Genomic DNA, 22029 nt, shown 5'->3' with positions numbered 1-22029 from the left:
GATCGTGGATTGCTCTTTGTATGTACCAAGCCTGGGTAATATGGGTAAAACGGAAGATCTGCGATTCGAATCGATGTGAGTAGATACAGGTCCGAATCCAATATGGAAGCCGGCATAATACCCAGGACCCGGTCTATATACATACTGTATGGTACAGTACTGCACGCTCCAGTCTTACAGAGCAGCGGAGTGCGGAATACCCAATGGTTAGAACAGAAGTTTCAAAGGCCCCTGGCATACGTGGGCAAGCATTGATCCTTGCAATAGAAGGTGGACGCAATCTATCAATCATGCCAGAGTTTGTCTGCCGTACGAATGTTGGCAAACATCAAATTAGACTCACTAGTGCGTGTTACATGGGAAACATGCTAAGAATGTTATACTCAGCCCTTGTGGTGTACGTCAAGACCCGACTATAGAGTTCATTATGTAACAAGATAGGTAGGTAGGCACATGAACTGCTACGGTCAATGTTATCGTAGAATGGCAGCACTGCACTGTACGTAACCGGGGTTCATTTCCTGTCATCCGGAGGGAGGCCATTTTAGCCTCAAGCTCGAGAATCCTGATGCTGGAAGTTGCGGGAGTTTGTGGGCCTCTCTGGCGGAAGCCAATGTGTAAAAGTGGAGGGAGTAAGACGACGTGTTTCGAAACCGCCGTTGCGAGAAGCGAACCAGGGAGAATTCGCCGCTTCGGCAAGGACCTGGCATCGTAAAGTGAAAGTGAAAGTCACAAGACAAGACAAGGTGTAAATAAGCCTTCCAAGGTGAACAGACGGTCAAGTTGGAAATCCCTCGTTAGTTTCGGAATGTTATCTTGCCGAAAATAGTACAAATCATATCGGAACCTTAGATCGATATGGCGCTCGGTCAGCAACATTAGTTCTGATGATCTGAGACTTGGGACTTCTTGGGATCAGACATATGTATGATCGATACTTGACGTGTTTGCCTTTGGCCATGTATCAGCCCTGCAGTCCTTGCAACCTTCTTCCAAGTCAGAGTATGTGACCCTGATTGTTGAGCGTTTTCGTTATCCGCATACATCCTGGATACTGGTCAAGGATAAGGACGTGCGCACGTATTTTGTGCGTGCGTTCCGTCTTTCCTGCGCTGCCCCGTATGAACCTTGCTCGGTCCTGACCAAGCAGAAGAAGCTCACATTCGCAACTTTGTCCGTTACAAGTTTGGACCGGAAATGCTGCTCAATTGTGTTGGTAGCCGATATCTATGTGTGATCCTCAATTGCCATGACCCCCATGAGGCCTTTCCGTGCTCTTTTCCAACGGCTCCTAGCGTTTCCACCCCGGCCACCACCATTTTCGTCGCCAATGGGGCCCTTGTGAAACAAGGGGCGCGATCCAGCTGTAATTGTTCGGCCCATTAAACCTTCGAAACACGCGGCTACCTACAGCGGCGGATTTATTTGCCTTTCCCATCCCAATTGTTTATGCCGGACATTGGCGGACCCCGTGATGGTCCCGTAGTGACGGGAAGCACAGTAAAAGGAAATCGGGTAACGGGATAGCCGCGAGGGCGCAGACTCCAGCCCTTTTGACCCATGTTGATATGCCTCTCTTGTTCTTTCTTCCCTTCGAGACATGGCAGAGATGCATGCGCAGACTCCAGCCCATGTGTTTCAATCGTAATTTCGTTCAAGATGTCTTGCCTTACTCAAGACCATCCCGAATGCAACACACCAGTAATAATCCCCTGCATCTTGTCGATTCCACGGCCCGTCACATTCCCAGTTGATCAGTCGATGAAACAGAACATCTTTCTCGAATCAAGGCAAATCGCTCCCCTAGCCCTTCACCGGAAGTCGGTAAGTGGGAGATCTGGGACGCCCAGACATTGGTAAGACTTAGATAAGCGTGGTTCGTAGCTCAAGCTGGAGGTGTGTCATGCACAACCACAAGTAAATACTTGGGATCAGGTACAATGACCAATTCTTGCTTCCTTGTTCGTAAGCGGAGAAGCCTCAGCTCATCCTACTGATTGTTAGCTATGAGCCTGTGACGCCTGTGATGATCCTCACTTCACCATCCAGCTCCTGAACCAAGCTTCCGGAGCTATTCACATAGTTCCAGACGATCGCGGCGAATTGCTCGACTCCTTTCGTTTCGCTCTCCTCTAGTGCAGGACCTTCGTTGGAAAACGATGTTGCAGTAGATGTGGTTCGCGTCTTAGAGGTCTGAAGACCATCGATTTGGCCGCTGGTTTTCAGGATAGCGCCAGTGGTTCGGTCAAGAATGATGCTGGCTTTAACACCAGGTTTCTTTGACAATCGGCCGAGCTTCTCCTCGAGGGCATCATGGCCATTAGCCTGTCCGTTTATTAGCTTCGCAAAGTATCTCAAGCCTCTGTTCTCAGCATACTAGTGAAGATTCAGCCATTCTTATAGTAGCTGGGTATGGTGATGTTCGATACCGCTGATTGTCGCGATGTATTGGTCTAGCGTGGTCGGACCTTGCGTTAAGGTGACGCCGCGGGGCACGATGAAGGTTCTGCCATCCGACACCGCCAAAATTTTAGAACCCCAACAGGGAAAGAAGGTAGATCTTATCAGTTGAAGATCAAAGAATCCAAACCTCAGTATTCCGTATAACAAAGATTATCTTAGGGAATAACCTGACATTGTGCGGTATCCGAACTTTACTTGTTACTTTTATACATCTGTTCTAGTGACCTCAACAAACCGACATCATGGGTTCCAGCAACAAGAAGAAGCGCGAGAAGCAAAAGGACTTCCAGGTATGATTTCAATCACTACGGCATTGTTGAAGTGCAACTCACCAACAAGATGTAGAAACCGAAGTTCAAGGTGGGCAAGGATAAGCCAAAAGCGTCCAATTTCACAGATACAAGTTTCAAGTCAAAGGGTGAGGAGATTTGTGTGTGTTTCCCTTCAATTTACTGATGGGCCATAGCTATTGTGATGGGGCATCAGTCACTCTCAACAGTCGCACCTGATGTCGCCCAACAATTCAAACACAATCTCTCACTAGCCTCTTCTTCAAAGTCAGACAAACAAAGACGAGAAGCATTGGCCTATCTTACTTCACAGCTTTCAGCAGAACCTCCTGTCAATCCAGTAGGAACACATGCCGTTCTCGCCAAACTGCTTCCACTCATCTCAGATAGCTCGACGCCAGTTCGAAGTCAATTACTCAAGCTTTTCAGAGAGCTACCTGCCGAAGAGGTCAGACACAGTGTGGAGCAAGCCATCATGTTTATCCGGGCGGGTATGACACACCTCTCGGCCGACATCAGCAATGACTCTCTCGGTGTAATGGAATGGATTTTGGATGTTGCAGAGAACGACTTGATCGTGTGTCCTGGCGGTTGGGTGAAGACCCTAAACAGTTTCTGTGCCATGATGGGGTGGGCATTGACAACTTCAAAAGCCGGATGGTCTTCTGGCTCAAGATCTGGTCTGCGGGCAAAAGATGCTTCGACATATGCCCGACAAATCGCCACGCTATCACGGTTCCTGGAGGCTGGTCTTCGGCCTGAAGCTGAGATTCCCGAAGACGAGTCGGAGATATGGGACAACTTATATCGAATCCCACAAGACTCGAATGCATTCGAATATCTCAACCTTTATGGTACTCGACGAGACGAAGAGGGGGAAATGTATCCCAGTCGCGATGCAAGACAACGAGTATTTGAGCGAAGGTTTTTGGAGGCAGTGCTGAAGGGCACCGACCAAGCGAAAAAAGAGGGTGGTGCTACTGGTCGAGCCGCAGCTGGCCTCGACAAAGTTCTTCAAGACGGAATGGGCGAATATGAAAGTTCGACGGCAATGGATACCCAGGATCTCCTGAGCCTCTGGTGAAGGGTTCAAGCTGATGTCATGATAAAAACTCACTGCTTTGTTACGTGTGTCTGAGCTCAACGTTGTTGTGAGTAACAACTTTTGTACAATCACAATAAGCAAGACTTGTCTACATTGAGCTATGTAACTTGCGACAGTAGGTTCCAAGATCCGGATTTCTTGTTTGTCCTGACTACATCTGGTCCGATCAAAGAATATCGAAACGGGTTACTGCATACTTTAGATACCTTAGTAGCTTAGTAGGCAGATTGGGTAATATTTGGTGTTTGAGTGTTCAGACATAAGCCCATCAGGTTCCTCCAACTTTGAAGATGTAATAATCTTATGGAAAAAAAATTATCAATGTCTGGTCCTGTAGCTCTGCACTTTACCAGAGGCCTGAATCAAATAACATGCCAGCGCTTCCTTCATGCCGCAACGGTGCTGTCTGAACAGCAATGTATGACAGATGCAGAACTCATTGTAAGCATTTCATGGTAGATATGCAGAAGCAAAGTGACAAGAACAAGAACAGCATGGACAGCCATTGAGTTCACTAGCAATATATCAGGTGAATGTAACAAGGTATCAATATTGTTCCTCAATTCGTCAAACGTCATCTACAGCTTTACGCCAGAGCCTTATGGATTTGAATCAACTCCAAACTATTCAATAGTAAGAGTGAACACTCACAGAATAACACTTCTCCGTATTCACTCACCAGAAACAGTTTCTACTACTAGGGGCTTGAGCCTCCAATCTTCGTAGGTACAGTTTTCATTTGTTGCGTGCCTCGGATTGCAGGAAGTAAGGTACCTAAGTTAGCAATGGCAGTGGCAGCCGGCCGGCAAGCTGCTACCCTCTGACACGGGCACCTGCCTCGAACGGCAAACAAGGAGCAATTCGTGCACTTCCATGCCTTAATCCTGAGGAGCCTGTGATTCACAGCGCGCACAATCGGTGCAGGCAGAAGTACAAATAGCCACTCCTCAACTTCTCTTCTCTTCTTTCTTCCTCATTCCTTCTTCACATCTGCATTTCGACTTCACTTTCAGTCTGCTCCTGAGAAGAGTCAGATATTTCTTTTTCTTCCTCGACTAAGGTATAACATCAAGATAACTACAAAGCGTTGTAGTCTCTATTGTTTTGTCAGGAAGTTGTTGCCTGGTATGTTTCTCTTGTTTACCTCCTGGCCTCCCGCCGTGTTTTGGGCTGTCTCTTCTCTTCTCTTCCCGCCTATTTCCCTTTCACCGTTTCTTATCTGCTTCTCACATTACGCGTGGTTCCTCAACTCGTGTTGAAACTTGGCTGACCTTCCTTCTTCAAGCACGTTGATAACTTTGGTTTCGACCTGCCTATCTAAATCAGCCCCTCTCGTTTTGAGACTTTCCAGCTCCCGAGTCAGTTATTCAATTTCTCATTCTCCATTCCCCGGGTTCCATTATCTCTAAACTATCTATCTAACTTTACGCCCACAGAAACACCACCATGGCGGACACTTTTGATACCGCTGCCATGAGCGAAGCGCTCCCTAGCGCTGGTCAGAAGGACCAATCCGCAACTCCCGGCACTCAGGGATACGATGCGTCCCAGGGGAAATGGACTGAGCCCCAGGCGATCGACTATTCCTCCATGACTTCCGGTGGCGGTGACCAGCAGTGGGGCTGTAACGCGCGTGCCTATGCCTGGCAGGATGAGTATGGTGATGTCGGTCCCAAGTATCCTGAGCTAGAGCTCGAATTGTTCGGAGATCCCACTACTCGCCACGACCGAGTTGGACTCGACTTCTCTCAGTAAGTTGATACATGCTGCTGGCTTACCTGTCATCTAACCTTGTCATAGAATCGAGAGCATTGAGGTTCAGCAGGAGGGTCCGACTAAAATCGATCCCATCGGCTCCTTCAAGGACGCTGGCGTCCATCCCGCCATGCTCGAGAACATCGAGCTTTGTGGCTATGAGAACCCGACGCCCATTCAAAAATTCACCATTCCCTCTATCCTAATGGGACACGATGTCATTGGCATCGCGCAAACAGGTATGTGTGCCCCTTGAGGTACTTACCGGCATCACTAATTTGCGTTTAGGATCCGGCAAAACTGCTGCGTACCTTATCCCCATTCTCAGCAAGCTCATGGGCAAGGCCAAGAAGCTTGCTGCTTTCCGTCCCAACCCATTGACGTTTCGCGAGGGCCTCGACGAGGTCACTGCTGAGCCACTTGTACTCATTGTGGTTCCCACTCGTGAACTGGCGGTTCAAATTTTCAATGAAGCTCGTAAGCTTTGTTATCGTACCATGCTCCGTCCGGGTGTCGTTTATGGGGGTGTTCCTGTAAAGGAGCAGACCTGTCTCCTGCAGAAAGGATGCGATGTCCTGATCGGAACACCTGGTCGCCTGGTGGACTTTATTCAACGCCCTAAAGTCTTGACTCTGCGACGCCTGCGTTATATGGTGATTGATGAGGCCGACGAACTCCTGAATGACGACTGGTCCGAAGAGCTTAACCCAATCTTGTCCGGTGGTGGTAAGCATAACCTTATGCATTCACAGACGATCAGAAACTAATCGTTCAACAGAACAGGATGAAGGCAACGTCAAGTTTAGCCTTTTCTCTGCCACATTCCCCAAGGCCGCTCGTGACCTGGCCAAGAACTACCTCGCGGCTTCTCATGTCCGGTTCCGTGTTGGCCGCGCCGGAAGTACCACTTCCAACATCAAGCAAATTGTTCTGCAGGCTGAAGCCCCCCAGAAGAAGGAACTGTTGGTCAAGCTACTTGAGGAAATGCATGGTATTCGTACCATCATTTTCGTGAACAGTCGCCAGGCGGCAGATAACTTGGACGACTTCCTTTTCAACATGCATTTGCCGGTCACATCGATGCACAGTGATCGGACCCAGCAGGAGCGAGAGGCCGCGATGCGGGCTTTCCGTTCTGGAAATGCCCCGATTCTCATTGCTACCGGAGTGACTGCCCGTGGCATTGATGTGCAGAATGTCCTGCATGTCATCAATTACGACATGCCATCGATCGACTATGGCGGCATTGAGGAGTACACTCATCGGATTGGTGAGATTATCATCTTCTATCTGGGATTCACTAACTAACATGACTAGGCCGAACTGGTCGCATCGGCCATCGAGGTGTGGCCACATCTTTTCTTTCGGAGCGTGATGAGCCCATGGCCAGTGTTCTCACCCGAACACTCCTGGAGACTAATCAGGAGATCCCTGACTTCCTCCAGCAGTACGTTCCCGAAGGTGAAGCTCGCAACAATTTGAAGTTTGAGGCAGATTCTGACTTCGACCCCAACGATTACGCTGGGGCTGGTGACGCTGGCGACGCCTGGGGAGAGGATGCTGGCAACAATGCCGGCAATGCCGCTGGCGGTCATACCTGGGGAGGTGGTGGTGATGGCGGCAACACTGGTGGCGGGGATGCTTGGGGTGCTGATACCGCTGCTCCCGTTGAAGCTTGGTAAATTTGAGCATTCTTGAGCATTCTTGAGCGGAAAACTGGTCAAGCTATGACCGAAGATGTTAACGACTTCATCGGACATTCGATTTTGGGACAGGGTGAACACAGCTTGCAGCTGCTGGAGGTGTGAGATGAAAGCATTATTGACAGGATGTCGACGGATCTGACTGTTCTAGGAGATCTCCCAGGTAGATAGATGCACAGAATTTCGCTGAATGGCACCTCGGTGCTTTATCTATGCCTTTTCCTACGTTAAATGTGCTTTGTTTGGCTTTCACTTTAGGCAGTGGGAAACATAAGAATCTGTCAGCATCTCGCAAGTCGCCGAGTCACAAGCAAATAGACGTCAGAAATCAATAGCAAATGTTTTTCTATTGCAGAAATCGTAAAGCCTTGTTCATGCTCACATACACACAATCTCGTGCTATATAAGAAATCCTTGGACAAAAAAAGATGAGGGCAGCCGGTTGATGGCCGCCATGTAATGACGCCGATCCCAGATGATAAACAGTTGCTCGAATTTGTCATGACCAATCGCAAAAAAACAAAAAAAAAACGCTTTCCCTTTTGTTCTTTTTCTCTCATTCTTCCTCTTCTTAGACAACGGGGCCAGCCTTGACAACGTCCTCGGTAGCCTCGCTCTCGTACTTGGTGAAGTTCTCGCGGAAGAGCTTGCCCAGCTTGACAACCTCGGTCTTGAAGCTGTCCTCACCAGCAGTCCAGGCCTTGGAGGGGTTGAGGAGCTCTGAGGGGACGTTGGGGCAGGTCTTGGGAACCTGGAGGTTGAAGACCTCATAGTTCTCATACTCGACGTTGGCAAGATCGCCAGAGTGGATGGCATCGAGAATGGCACGAGTGTACTTGAGGGGGCATCGCTTGCCACCCTGAGCGAAACCGGCACCGACCCAACCGGTGTTGAGGAGCCAGGCGTTGGCCTTGTGAGTCTCAATCTTGTCGGCAAGCATCTTGGCGTACTTCATGGGGTGCAGAGCAAGGAAGGGCTGGGCGAAGCAGCTGGAGAAGGTAGCCTGGGGCTCGGTGACGCCGTCCTCAGTACCGGCCATCTTGGAGGTGTAACCGGAGATGAAGTGGAACATGGTCTGGTTGCGGTCGAGCTTGGAGATAGGGGGCAGAACACCGCGGGCGTCACATGTGAGGAGGATGATGTTGGAGGGGGAGTTGGGAGACAGGCATGGGATCTTGGCGTTAGAGATGTACTCGATGGGGTAGGCACATCGGGTGTTCTCAGTGAGGGTGGCATCGTCGTAGTCGACCTCACGGGTGAGAGGGTCGAAGACAACGTTCTCGAGGACGGAACCGTATCGGATAGCGCCAAAGATATCGGGCTCCTTCTCGGCAGACAGGCCAATGGTCTTGGCGTAGCAACCTCCCTCAATGTTGAAGACACCGTTGTCGGACCAGCAGTGCTCGTCGTCGCCAATGAGAGCTCGATTGGGGTCGGCGGAGAGAGTGGTCTTGCCAGTTCCAGAGAGACCGAAGAAGAGTGTGACATCGCCGTTCTTGCCCTCGTTGGCAGAGGAGTGGAGAGTGAGGACGTTGTGCTTGATAGGCATCTCGTAGAAGAGGACAGTGAATACTCCTTTTTTCATTTCTCCAGCGTACTCAGTACCGAGGATGACCATCTCCTTCTGCTCGAAGTTGATGGCAACGGAGGTACCAGAGGTCATACCCTCAGTGTATCTATTGGCGGGGAACTTGCCGGCATTGTAGATGGTGTAGTCGGGGTGGAAGTCCTTGAGCTCCTCTCGTGAAGGTCGGATAAGCATGTTTCGCATGAAGAGAGCATGGTAGGCACGGGCGCAGATAACTCGAACTCGAATGCGGTACTTCTCGTCCCAGCCGGCGAAACCATCGATGACATAGATACGGCTTCGTGTGTTGAGGTAATCGACAGCACGTTCTCGGTTGATCTTCCAGACCTGCAGTGATAAAATTGTCAGTCGTTAATTCTGGAGCTGAAGCTGAAGCTGTGCAATGAGATCATGGTTGGGAGGGAACATGACAAACGGCAGCCTTTCCAGAAACGGTAAAGGGCAGCCGTGTCGGGAAAAATCGTGGTCGGGGAGAAAAGAGGGGCTTGTCACGGCCGAAGGCTTCGGTCTGAAGCCGTGAGCAATTGCCAGAGGGGAAGGTGAGCGTGTGAGGACTTTGCGGGGTCAAGGCCTAGCGATTGCCGATCCCATGACACCCTCCCTCAGCTTCTCTAGGCCCTCCCCGGAAAGACCAGGGGAACGAGCGAACCAGGTCCAATAGCGCTAGGCCAATGAACCACTAGACAAATCCTCGGCCAAGCATCTACCAACCAGCGACCAGGCAATTGGGTAAGAGAATAAGCACCAGTGGACAAGCCATCAAAGCCATGACGCTCATGCTCCGGGTATCCTCGGGGCAAGGCCAATTGAAGTCGCTGGATGGAATGAAGATGCTCTTCCGGCGCGGGTCTCGACGTTTTGTTTCGGTTCGCTCGTCTTGGTTATGGGCGTAAAACTCGTGATGTAGGCAAATTTTCTCGTGTTCCCAGGGCTGGAAAACAAGAGTCAAGATGCCACGCCACAGCCAAGTAGTCCCAGTCGTTCCGATCGTGTAGAGTGTATCAAGGAAATTGCCGATTTGAATCTTACCTCAGGAGTCATGGGCTTATTGACAGGTCCCCACCTATTGTTCTCATGTTAGTTTGTCTGCTCTTGACGATTCATGTGCGCAACAGACGGAACTCTGTTGCCGCTATCCAGGTTATCACTTACCAGATGTTGTCCTTGGAAGAAGCCTCCTCGACAATTCGCTTGTCAAGGGGAGATCGACCAGTCTTGGCACCAGAGTAGGCTGTCAGGGCACCGCTGGAGGTGATAGCGGTACCGGTCTCGTAGACAAGAGCATCCTCGTAGAGGGCAGCGACTGAAGGGTTGGGAATCTGAGAAATCACATGTTAGTGACAAGCTATGTCGCTGTTGACTGAAGAGCTTCTTACAATGGCGACACGGTCATAATCGATGTGAGCCTTGTCGTGGAGCTCCTGTTCCAGCTCGGTGTGCTCCTGGTGAGGACTGTAAAGCCCGTGTTAGTGAAACTGTCTGTGTGTGACTGATCAAGTGTCATGAGGAACGTACGTAACACCGGTAGGGTGGAGGGAAGTCTTGTTAACGTTATTGGGAAGCACTGCGATCAAGTCAGTAATGGTTTTTGAGACTCGTGCAACGGCAGCCGCTTTGTTTGGTGCTCCGTCATGGAGAGTGAGAGGGGAGTAGTCGTGTGAGGGTATCATGACAAGACAGCACAACTGTCAAAGGAAGGGACAAAGATAAGACTTACTCTTGAATAAACCGGTTCCTGAAGCCTTGATCTGTGTGCTTGGACCTTTGAGAAGTTGATTTGAATAGAGAAAAGCACTTCTTTTGACGGGGTCATTCATGGCTTTTATAAAAGCTTCACGAGCAGCTCGAGATTTGGTAGTGTACGCCCTGGGGTGTGAGGTTCGCGGTGTGCTCCTCCACAAGATAGATAGCGTCCGCTTGCCGGGGTCAGACCCGAGGATGGATAGGGACGGGGACGGATGGGGAGTGAGGCTTTGACTGGCAGAGACAAGCGCGTAGTGGAGCCGGCGAGGCGTTGCAGGTGACGGGCACGATATTATACCGGAAGAGACCTCTTGGTCTTGGTACAAGGTGACGGGATAGGACACCTGGGCCTTGGCCTGGGCTTGAATTTGGGGCCGTACCCGAAGACACGATCTGGAAGCCAGCTCTAATGATGGGATATTGCGGGACGGAGGGGGTCACGAAACGTAACCCAACCCCGGTCCAAACTCTTGGGACAGTGAGCAAAGCGTCAGGGTTTTGGCGGGGAAGACTAAAGACTAAGGCCCAAATTCAGGAAGATGCCGGAAGACGACAACCACGATAGGAGTGGTCAAGGTGGTCAACAATGGGGGAAATAACCAAAACAACTGGGTAGCCAGTAGCCAAAAAAAAGAATGGACGAAAGGATCCAATCCTTGGTTGGAGCTGCTGGCCTCGATGTGGATGTGGATGATGCCGTGCGGATAGCGCCTTTACTTCTAGACGTATCGAATTGACGTTGTTGTGACGGCAAGATACGGTACGGTACGGTAGGTTTACTGTGTTTTCCCAAGACGGTTGATCTCTTTTCCTTTTGGTGGCAGTGGTTGTGGTGGTGGTGGTGAAGATTGAATGGCAAGCAAGCAGCTGATAGTCACGTTGTTAATGGTAAAAGGGTAAAGGGGACGAAACCGTGATGACAACCATGACGGTACACTGCTGCTGTAATGTAAGGTAGGGAAGTATTTTCCCTCCAGATATTCTTATATACGGGCCTGTAGCCGTCTAATTGAGTACCCAACTTACATACTGCAAATTCTTCAAATCTCACCTTAGCCGCCTCATAATTTTGAGGGCTCGACAGCTCGTTCACAAAACTCTCCCAGGTCTTTTCCTCAGTATCCCAGTCGTGAGGCTATCGTCTTGTTCGTGATGCATTTTAACCAAATGTGTCGTCATGATCGCCAGTCCCAGCCCAATAGCCCCAGACTAAAATACCACAGCGACATGAGCGAGGCCCGCGATATTCCGGGAAAAGAGACTCGGCTGCATTTCAATTACACATTGAATAGTTTCTAGACCCCGTTTTGCATGCATGCATATAAAATACGCACATGCTTGCAACACACAGTACTCTTGACGTCGACGTTGGCAACCATACCTGACTAGAATGATATGCCTGTATTGTCGCAAATGCTTATACATGTTCTGTAGTCCGGGCCACCTACCGTATATAACCGTGCCCCAGCGAGCTCGTAACTCCTAGCAAGGAGGGTCGCAGTTATCATCGGGACAGTACGGGGGATAGTTATCAATGAGCTCTTTGAGGGTCAAGTTGACGAGGTATTCGGACATTGAATTCCTTTAGGTTTCGGAACTAGGAGTGAGGCCTGCAACCCTCGTTGGTCTTGATTGCGAGGGTGCGCCCAATTGCCCAAGGGGGTTGGTCGTCTCTTGGTGCAATGCAATACAGAAGATGATATTTCCTTACTCGCTCATCTACCTGCTTGTAGTGGATGGCGATGGAAAGCCGTGCATGCTGCATTGAAGGCGAATGTTACACCTCATTTGGCGACTAATCGTCAAGTACTTTATCTTGGCAATGGGAGGCAAGAAAAACTTAGGACATCTATTCTAAGTGACAAAAAGACTTTGATAGGTTGGGTATGCTTCTGCGGACCTTGGGCCAGCTAATTTTGGCAGCTTGGCTTGATGGCAGAAGTTTTCTTAATCCCCGGGCCTGGTAGAGAAATCCAAGACTGGAAAGGCGGGAACCCATTGGGTTGCGTGCTGTAACGCTTGCGCTCACCGGTGCTGTCTGTCTTCCATACAGGTCAGCGGATTATGAAATTTTGAGGAAAAGACCAAAAAAAGATCATGGGAAAACAAGCTCGCTAAGGCTGCTTCTGGGGATGGGAAGCGGTAAGGAGCAAAAGGGGGATAACTCAAGGTGAGCAAGCTAGGGCTGAGATCCAGATTGCGGAGAAGAAGAGGGAGGTACCTAGGCAGAAAAGAGCGACAACACCGAGCCTCACCTCAAACCCGTCGGTATACGATGTCTGTGCTGTTGAAACTCGTTGGTCACCAGACAGGAACAAACAGGGAGATTGTGGATACGGCACGGAGAGAAAAGGATCAACTTTGACGCTACGGCTCCGCAGGCGAGAATGGAGAGCATCTGGCAGGTATGTGAATTCAAACTGCAGACCAGTGCAAGCTGCTGGCACTAACAAGTGCTTCCAACCTGGAGAGTTTTGATACTGGATAGATGGCAAGGTAAGGTTAGTACCTTGGGTAATTAATACGTAGACTAAAATTGAGTTGTTGTATGAACGTATGCCTTGTTTGCTGATGGTGTAAGTAATAATGAATCAGGTTGTACTCTGTAAATGATACATTCAATATGCAGCTGTTCCTTCCTTCCAAGTTACCCTGGGGTCGGGGCTACCCCGCGATTCACCAATGGCAGGTATTATTGTTTGGGGTCAGGTATTTCCACCGCTGAAAAACCCGAGAGCTGTACCTTCCCCTTATCCCCCAGAACTTGGATGATCTCCTGCAGGCGCCATCGAGAACCGTCACTTACACCTAGCTTCCCTTCCAGCACTGAAGCATTAGAGTAAGGTTAGTAGGGAAGGAAGGTTTCTTTTGTCAACCTGCTGTTATAAGGTAGATAGGTAATTCATACCTACTAAGGTACCTAACTTAAGGTAGTACTAACCTCAGAATTAGTACCTGCAGATGAACCTAACGTACCTTTGTTTCTTCCACTTCGCGTTTGTTCTCAGATCACGATCATTGTTTGCGTCTTCTCGATTTCTCAAAGTCTGACAATGACTTGTGCCTGGCACTAGAACAACATTCAACTGGGACTCTATTTCCGTCACCTCGGAAGAATTGTTGGTGTTCAGCTCTGAACAACCTAATGTGGAGGCTTCTAGACTCTGGCACTCTCGCTTACCATTCCCTTGCGCCTTTCAACACCAGCCTGGGGATGATACTTTTAGAACAGACTCTGCACATGACTCCAGTTACCCAGTCAAGATTGGTCGTGACTTGAAAAAATTTCGATCTATTGGACTAGAATCCCAGGACCTGGCTTAGTGACATATCTCACTGACCCTTGGACTCGATTGTGATCCTCTTTTGCTTCGCCCCGCAACTCATCTCGTCCGTCAGTACGGAGTATGTATCAGTTGTCAGGCAAAATAACAGAAAGTCACGATAATGCAAAAAGCTTCCCGTGGGTAGCCTCTACCAGGATCTGGGTGACGTACAGACTAGAACCTGCATTCCCTGCCTTTCTCCACATGACTCGAATTTTACGATCGGCGACTCTGATTGGCCTCATGCTCACCTTGAATGCACACGCCCCTTTACAGATTCTCACCTTTTCAATCCGTCTCTCTGTAGATTCCGATATTATCCGACTGTCCGTTTCTGACCGTTTCTCCGCTCAGAGCCTCCATCTAAATTACGTTTTTGGAGCTGGGCAGCTGGGGTTTCAAGAACTGCGTGGGGAAATGGGGTTGCGGGGGCTATTATTCTCACAAGAGAAGCACATCACAGTTTAGGGATAATGTCACACCCGGTACGACTATTGCTCCCATTGCGGGCGCCTGCCTGCCATGTTTCGGCTAACTTCCTGACTATCGTGCTCCGTCACCCGGCTCCGTCTCCTCCGTATGCCTCCGGAATGCGATGTCAACCACTCTCGCTCACCTTGATCAAGCTTGCAATGCAGGCCCTTGTCTATGCATACACGGCTCAACTTCATGTTATCTTTTAAGATAACAAACTGATACAGGACGTGGCGTCGATCACTGATGTGCGTCTGTCGCAGTAAAACTGACATCCTCTCTTCCGCCCGACTGTCAAATTCCCATGAATGATCAATGCAGTTCGCGACTACCTTGATCCTGGACACTGCATATTGCTTCAAGTTTGATCATGATAATGCAATATCAGGAACCGCTGTACAGCCTGGCATTGATCAGTATTTCCAAGCTGATCCACCTAGAACCCAGCGGTGTTCCGTACACCTCCGTCCTCTCGGCAACCTTCCGAAAGGACTTCCGTAACGAGACCGTTGTGTTGCTGGGGCTCACTCACCTTGGAATACACCAACACGACATGCAGTTTTCTACCGTATCCTGACGCATCTATCACTCCCCCAACTCCCGATCCGCTGGGCCGCTGCAAGCCAGCCAGCGCCGTACCGTGATCCACACCCGCAACCGCATCCGCAATATCTGTTCCCTTCCTTACATGGATATGGTGGATATGCACCATTCTTCCCCATACTCATCTCGGAATTCCATTCAGTCACCGCTTCTCAACTCTGGAACAATGATGTAGCGTCCTGTAACGCTTTCCTTGAACCGTCCCGACTTTTCCTCGTGCTCATAAACCTCGCTAACAAACTTCCTTGCTCCAACCCCTCGATCATGATAGCCCATCTACCAAAACGCCATCAAGCCCATGCAAAATACCCTCCCTGGGGTCTCCGTCCCGTTGCCGTTCACTAACTGACCTCGGAGACCGTCCATCAAAGTCGAGATCCCTGCAATATCTTGCAGTAGGAGACTGGGGTTACGTATCGTGGACTAAGGCCTAGATTGTCAATTATCGTGACTTCATGCAGATTTCTAAGTGGTGTCAAAAGAGGCGACGGCGAAATCTCTCCTCTTGCCGAGCCTGTGTTCTACATGATTCACCGGCTCTGAGTTTTTCTCTAGTCATGGGCTGCCTCTTAACTCAGACCTCAGGTGGACGATAACTTCTCGGTTTGTTATCTCCGTCCATCTTTCACTTTCTTCCCCCCTCCTGTCTCAGTATCATGATGCTACCTCAATTGCTTTGGCCCTCAATAGGTCTCACCGCATTGAATGGCTACTATAAACACGCATGCCGCGTTTCCTGTCCCCTTATATAGACCTCATTCTTTTCGTCTATCGGTTTCAAAGACAGCTTTGTTTCCAACATTTGGCTTTCAGCTAGCTCTCTTTCAATGAATAGCATTCATCTTGAACGTGTGAGAGTCATGATTTATTTGCCATATCAAGACGCCATCCATACCGCACATGAGCAAAGCAAATAGTGTGTCATGATTCCTTTCATCCTCCTTTTTTGTTTTCTCATTTGCTTGTCTATATACACTTGAAGTACGGAGAATGTATGGCACCCACCATAATATCGCCTACTGTCTCTTCTTTCATGTCATCATTTTCGATGTCCCTCTGACGGGTAACAGAAGCGGCCTTCCTGTCATCCTATAATTCCGGCACCGTGTCCCTGGTAACCCCGTTACTTCCCCAGCGCCAAGCCGTCGAAACCGTGATGATTTGTGAAGATGATTGTGGTGAATGTCCGTTACATATCCCCTGTGTTTTTGCTCATGGCGTGACCCTTTTTGGCCTCACATAATCGCAACTGTGCGCGGATCGAAAACAGTCATCATTCATTTAAGCCTCATTAAAGATGAGCTTCGTAATCTTGCCGATAGCAATGGTTTGTCCCTGTGCGTATATCATGTTAGCTATCTGATATCCGAATATTGAGGCACTCCCTATGACTCTTGCCGCCACGCCTTAACGGCAGTGGTCTCTTGGCCATCTGGGGACGAGGCACCCAAAAGTATGGGGGTTAGTAGAATGGGGAATGGGCGTGTTGGGGCTGGGGTGGAATAAAGCCTACCTGGTCTCGCAAGGTGAAGCGACCCATCTGGGGATAGTCCTCGAACTTCTCCACGCACACAGCGCCTGCTCCGCCAATCACTTGCATACGGGCGATAATACTGTCACCCCTCTTGGCGTGTGTAGGGGGGTTCTTGCTCTTGCGGTTTGTTCCCTTTTGAAGCTTGTGTAGAAGGGCTGCGAATGTTACCTCCTCAATGGCGGAGTGGACGTGCAGCACACAGTTGAAACCGGCAGTCAGAATACTCTTGAGCTCCAGGATACGGATCTGGGCTTCAAATTCAGCGACAGTGTGCACCAGTCTCTTTGGCGAGCAGAGCACGAATCCGGGCAAGATATCGTCCTCCTCAATACCCTTGAGCCTTATTCGCACTTGGTCACCACACTGAGCTAGCTGAACCTCATCCTCCTGCTCGCCGTAGACGGCGGCAGCTTCTACATTGGTCTTGTTGGGCATCATGATCATGTTCATACCCTTCTTGACAACACCAGCCTCAATCTTGCCTTCCACCATCGTACCAAGATCACGGTACTTGCCATTGATGGGTAACATGAAAGGGGCGTTGACCTTGCGTTCGAGAGCCTTCATGCTGTCAAGATACTCGAGCAGCGCGGGACCATCCCACCAGGGAGCGACATCCTTGGGGATGCGGGTCTTGATACCCATCATTTGCTGAGCGGCGATGGGTAGGAAGTAAACATCAGTCTTGAGGTTATAGCCAGTACCCTTAAGGAACTGAGAGAGCTTGGTGGTACACTCTTGGTATCGCTCGTGAGACCACTCCACGGTGGGGTCGTCCATCTTGTTAACGGCAACGATGAGTTTGTTTACACCCTGTGTCTTGGCCAGCATGGCGTGCTCACGGGTTTGTCCACCTCTCTCGAAACCTGTCTCGTACTCGCCCTTTCGGGCGGAAATAACGAGAATTCCAACATCAGCCTGAGAGGCACCTCCAATCATGTTGGGGACATACATCTTGTGGCCGGGGGCATCGAGGATACTGTAACGACGCTTCTCGGTCTCGAAGAAACCACGGCCAACCTCGATGGTCTTTCCTTGTGTTCGCTCCTCCTTGTTCAGATCCATGACCCATGACAGGTACCAAGACTCGCGGCCCAAGTCCTTTGCCTCCCTCTTGTACTTGTCCATGGTTCGCTCGTCGACCATACCGGTAGCATACAAGATTGAACCACCAAGAGTTGACTTTCCGGCATCAACGTGTCCCATGAAGATGATGTTGACGTGCTCCTTGCCGTAAATTTCCTTGAGAGTCTCCTGATCGACATCGGCGGCCTGCTCCTTTTCGACGGCATCAACTTCTCGGGCGGCAGCCTTCTTCTCACCAGCGGTGGGACTGTTGCGACCAGAGCCAGGGCTTGGTGAGGTCTTACCAGAGGTCTTAGCGGTGGTAGCCTTACCGGCCTTCTCGCCTGTCTTCTCGATGGCCTTAACGGCTGCGGCCTTCTGACCGGCCTCGGGCTCATCGGTAGGCTCAGCCTTGGGGGGTTCTTCTTGCTTGACGGGAGTAGCGGCGCCGGTTCCTGAGATGGAGAGGACCTTCGTCTTGGGCTTGGGACCCGAAGCATCGCCGCTGATGCTGATCACCTTGGGCTTAGGGGCGGTAGCGGCAGCAGGCTGACTGGGGGCAGCAGCGGGAGCATCGGCGGCAGGTCGTTGAGCAATCGTGGGAGCAGCTGGCTGCTGAGGTTGTTGCTGTTGCTGTTGTTGGCCATACTGGGGATAGCCACCACCTGCTGCTTGTGTTAGTATGTCATAGTCACGGATCTCGGCGGATTGTGAATTTTTTTTTTGAGCGCAAGTGTCATACCATAGCCTTGGTTGTTGTAACCACCGTAACCCTGGCTGTATTGGTTGTAGCCCTGCTGAGCACCGTATTGGGGGTAGTAGCCTTGCTGATAGTATTGCTGCTGCTGCTGCTGCTGGTATTGAGGTGCATATCCTCCATATGCTTGGCCGGGCTGGAATGAAGCAGCACCAGGCTGGAAAGAGGCGATGCCAGGTCGGAAGCCTCCTTGCGCGGGGGCGGGGTTGTTCATGTTGAGCTGCTGCTGAGCCTGCTGAGCGAGGTTCTCATCCTGAGCAGCGGGATCGTCCTCCCAAGAATTAGGTGTCGCCATTTTGATGTGTTTGATGGCGGTGGAATGTGTCGCGTAGTGGGGGTGGGAGGAGGAGGGAGAGTAGGTAGGTAGGTAGGTAGAGGAGAGTAGAGAGGGTTTTGCGATCACTTGTTAAGGCCTGGATGGGGTTGCGGATTTAAAAAGGCCCTAGATATGCAAGCAACTTGTCTGTGGAAAATGGGGCTTGTGTTTTTCTTTTCGATTATCAAGCGATGAGATTATGTCAAATTCTTTGGGAAATGGGGAAGGGAGATAAATTAAAATCTAACCCTTGGAGATGTCAAATTTGGTCAGTGAAAGATGAGTTTTAGGCACCAAAGACGCCCAACAACTTATATTGATTCTGTGAATATGCTTAGGTTCCTTGTGTTTTGCTTGGTGGGGTGAGGCGAGAAGAACCAGGCAACCTTGGTTTAGACTGCGAAAATTATTGCCCCGCTATGGGCATCATGACGCTGGGCCATGGAACTGTCCTGGCAGAAACTTAGGCCCTTTCTCCTAAATGACGAAAAGACCTGGGCAATTAAGCCTAAGCTTAGGGGACTCTTTACTGGGTTTATTTTAGCATTCTCTTCTAAAGTCTTACGTTTTCTTGCTCCCCCGACGGCCTGGAGACTGCTAAACCTTATGCCCTGCGGGTAAGGTAGTTCAGGAGACTGTTACTGTGCGCGCTCGTCAACTCACACTTACATCTATCGAAGAAGGGACGGGACGGAACAGGCGGAATCAAGTGTTTATTGTTCCAAACAACTCAGAGAATTTGTCAGTATCACTATGCGTTTGTATAAGTTTCAGCCTTATGACTCGTCTTCTGACTCATCCCATCATTTGAGCGAGATCAAGCCTAATGATGATGGGCTGGGTATCGACACCAGCCACAAGCAAGGACTGCACGTGCCATACATACCTTACCTTCTGGCGGGGGGCATGCTCTTTAATCCTCACACTGTACACGTTGCCCCTCTATACTCAGTGTAAGTGCCCGAAACCTACACCGTCTAGGTACCTATGCGTTGGCGGTCAATTAGGTTACGTGCAGTGAATAACGCTGCTAACAAGCTACGGCCACCAATCCAATGCGACATGGAACTCTCAGAAGGGGACGTGCAATCTTTTGCTTGTCTACTCTCTCGACCTAAAATTCGCGAACTCTTCTCTTCTATCAACATTTCTACCGGTGCTTCTCAGCATGACACAGTATTCGATAAAGGCGAGTCACGAACGTCCTGGTCATGGATGAGTTCCTCGCAACAGTCGGCGTTCAAGCCATGAGATATGTCATTCGCTCCGGCATCGCCCTAACATCGTCGTATGCCGTCGGTCAATGTTCAAAACTCCTCAAGTCAGTTGAAGACAAGGCTGTCCATGCTGAACTCAAATCGTTAAGAAACTTGCTTGATAGCAAAATAAAGGTGCGTCGTGAGGCATAAAACTAAGTAGTTACTCACTACTCTGGGGTACCTGGCGCTTGAGACCTAACCTATCACCACTGCAGATCATCTCACCAGCCATAGACTTGATCGAGTTCAAGTAAGCACCCCATTCGCTCACCAACTGCTCAACTAGTTGGAGCTATTTCTCCTAGTCCGATTCTAACACATCCCAACTAGGTCAGGTCGTGGAAATGTATTTCTCGAATCAGCAACTCCCCTTGCGAAATCATTGCATAAGGACATTGTCTCGCTGGGCCGTCGCATAGAGTCAGCAACTACTATATGTTCAAACTCAAGTAGTAACAATGCCCAGGCACGTTCATCATCTGCCAGCCACGACAGCCTGCTAGCTATCATCACCGCTATAAAGGGTCTGCTGGACCGGATCGATCGTGAGATCCCGCTTCTGCAGTTAGCCATTACTGCTTCTGGGGAGAGCCTTTCCACATCTCTACCCGCTGGCATATCACCATCCAGACTGCTGCAGGCCAGCACACTACTCACCGTCGGCGACACGCAGTTCGCACAAGATCCAAATAGACCAGTTCAGATTGGTCCAGTCTTTACTCTATCACTCTACATGCTCTTTCTCGGACACGCATCCACGCTAAAGCCGCACACCACCTGTCAAGCTGCAGGCAACACAGTCTCTACTAATGGTCACTGTTCGGAAACGTCGAGCATCAGGACTGCGTACGGGTTGGGGGATGGGGAGCGGAAGCCACTGTGGCAGGAAGTATTACACAAGGCAAGAGTTCGAATCTGCAGAACCCGCAGAGACTTCTACTTTGACAGTAAGCGAGGTTACTGTGCGAATCCGTTGAAAGACCAGGAGTTTCCCCTTCCAGCTCCTGAATCGACTGGTGGGGGAGAATATGCATACCACCTGGAGGTTATCGAAGACCTTGACGACGGTCGACTCCACGATGATGAGCATAATATTCAGCCATACGACGACATTGCTCGAGCAGGCATTCGCGAATCCATTCCCGTGCATCAGCTGTCCAAGATATTTTACACAGATACAGGCAGGATTTTGAACATTGGCTCCGCTACTGACAGCGAGCAAAGACCAGTCTTGCTTTTGAAACGAGACACTCAAGCGCTGCCGGCCCACCAGGAAACCGATGATGTCGGTGTGTTTATTGAAGGACTCGAGGACGATGACAAGAGCGAGACAACGAGTTCGGCGATTGATGAGGACGATCAAGCTGAGATCGACAGGCAACTTCTAGAGGGTCTCGGGCGCCCAGTAATGGAAGACAGCAATGTCGTGCCGGTAAGCGAGCATTTCTTCAAGTGGAAATTTCCGTCACATCTCGATCCGGAGTGGATGGCCCTCGAGGTGTACGAAGAAGAATATGACGAAGATTATGTTGGGGAAGACGATGATACCGACTCCGTGGGCTCGACGAGGCTCGAGCTGCCTAAGTGTATGACATCGAAGCCGGGTACGCCTCGTGACAGGAGATCTTTAGACTCGAATGTCGTCGATCAAATCAAGAGACTATCTTTGAACAGCCCTGATAGACTGGGCTCTCTACAAGCAGTCACAGCAGCCGAGACAGAGAACTTTGTCGCTCGATCGCCATTTGGGGCGATCACGACATCTCTATCTCTGATGGAGATGCTTATACGGCTGGCTAGTCTCCAGGAGTTTCAGCAGACATCTCATCTGTCTATTCCTGACCACATACTCACTTTCTTCCTGGAGGAGACATCAACCACAGGGCTGATTGGCGAAACGCAGTGGAGGGCTCGGAGCGAAGCAAAGCGTCGTATGGGGTTTGATCCTTATACCGACGCACCGACGAAGTAGTTGATAACTTCTACAAGAACGTGACAAACTGCATGCAATTTGACACTGACACGGAACGACCGCTACTAGTGCAAAG

General features: G+C 50.1%; 6 protein-coding genes across 6 annotated transcripts; 3 read left to right on the top strand and 3 right to left on the bottom strand.

Moving 5' to 3' along the window:
• Positions 1–1885: 1885 nt before the first annotated feature.
• FPRO_09377 (uncharacterized protein) lies at positions 1886–2395 on the bottom strand (the record flags this gene model as incomplete). The annotated part of the gene is made up of 3 exons (XM_031232763.1): positions 1886–1990; positions 2038–2325; positions 2378–2395. 3 exons carry the CDS (start codon positions 2393–2395, stop codon positions 1886–1888), a joined length of 411 nt encoding a protein of 136 aa, XP_031082667.1.
• Positions 2396–2705: 310 nt separating this feature from the next.
• Positions 2706–3837, top strand: FPRO_09376 (uncharacterized protein; the record flags this gene model as incomplete). The annotated part of the gene is made up of 3 exons (XM_031232762.1): positions 2706–2753; positions 2809–2881; positions 2930–3837. 3 exons carry the CDS (start codon positions 2706–2708, stop codon positions 3835–3837), a joined length of 1029 nt encoding a protein of 342 aa, XP_031082666.1.
• A 1467-nt stretch (positions 3838–5304) lies between these two features.
• On the top strand, positions 5305–7295 carry FPRO_09375 (uncharacterized protein; the record flags this gene model as incomplete). The annotated part of the gene is made up of 5 exons (XM_031232760.1): positions 5305–5609; positions 5659–5852; positions 5902–6339; positions 6392–6883; positions 6931–7295. 5 exons carry the CDS (start codon positions 5305–5307, stop codon positions 7293–7295), a joined length of 1794 nt encoding a protein of 597 aa, XP_031082665.1.
• A 592-nt stretch (positions 7296–7887) lies between these two features.
• On the bottom strand, positions 7888–10721 carry FPRO_09374 (putative PCK1-phosphoenolpyruvate carboxykinase; the record flags this gene model as incomplete). The annotated part of the gene is made up of 6 exons (XM_031232759.1): positions 7888–9231; positions 9934–9967; positions 10057–10223; positions 10281–10356; positions 10420–10468; positions 10622–10721. 6 exons carry the CDS (start codon positions 10719–10721, stop codon positions 7888–7890), a joined length of 1770 nt encoding a protein of 589 aa, XP_031082664.1.
• A 5610-nt stretch (positions 10722–16331) lies between these two features.
• Positions 16332–18701, bottom strand: FPRO_09373 (putative SUP35-eukaryotic peptide chain release factor GTP-binding subunit; the record flags this gene model as incomplete). The annotated part of the gene is made up of 3 exons (XM_031232758.1): positions 16332–16385; positions 16564–18317; positions 18392–18701. The coding sequence occupies 3 exons, from the start codon at positions 18699–18701 to the stop codon at positions 16332–16334; spliced, it is 2118 nt and encodes a 705-aa protein (XP_031082663.1).
• A 1268-nt stretch (positions 18702–19969) lies between these two features.
• Positions 19970–21953, top strand: FPRO_09372 (uncharacterized protein; the record flags this gene model as incomplete). Its single annotated transcript, XM_031232757.1, has 3 exons — positions 19970–20113; positions 20197–20231; positions 20312–21953. The coding sequence occupies 3 exons, from the start codon at positions 19970–19972 to the stop codon at positions 21951–21953; spliced, it is 1821 nt and encodes a 606-aa protein (XP_031082662.1).
• Positions 21954–22029: the final 76 nt, after the last annotated feature.

This window comes from Fusarium proliferatum (assembly GCF_900067095.1).
Source record: "Fusarium proliferatum ET1 genome assembly, contig: FPRO_scaffold006, whole genome shotgun sequence".
NCBI lineage: Eukaryota > Fungi > Ascomycota > Sordariomycetes > Hypocreales > Nectriaceae > Fusarium > Fusarium proliferatum.
The sequence above is the reverse complement of the archived record's forward strand: the minus strand, read 5'-3'. Positions and strand labels throughout refer to the sequence as shown.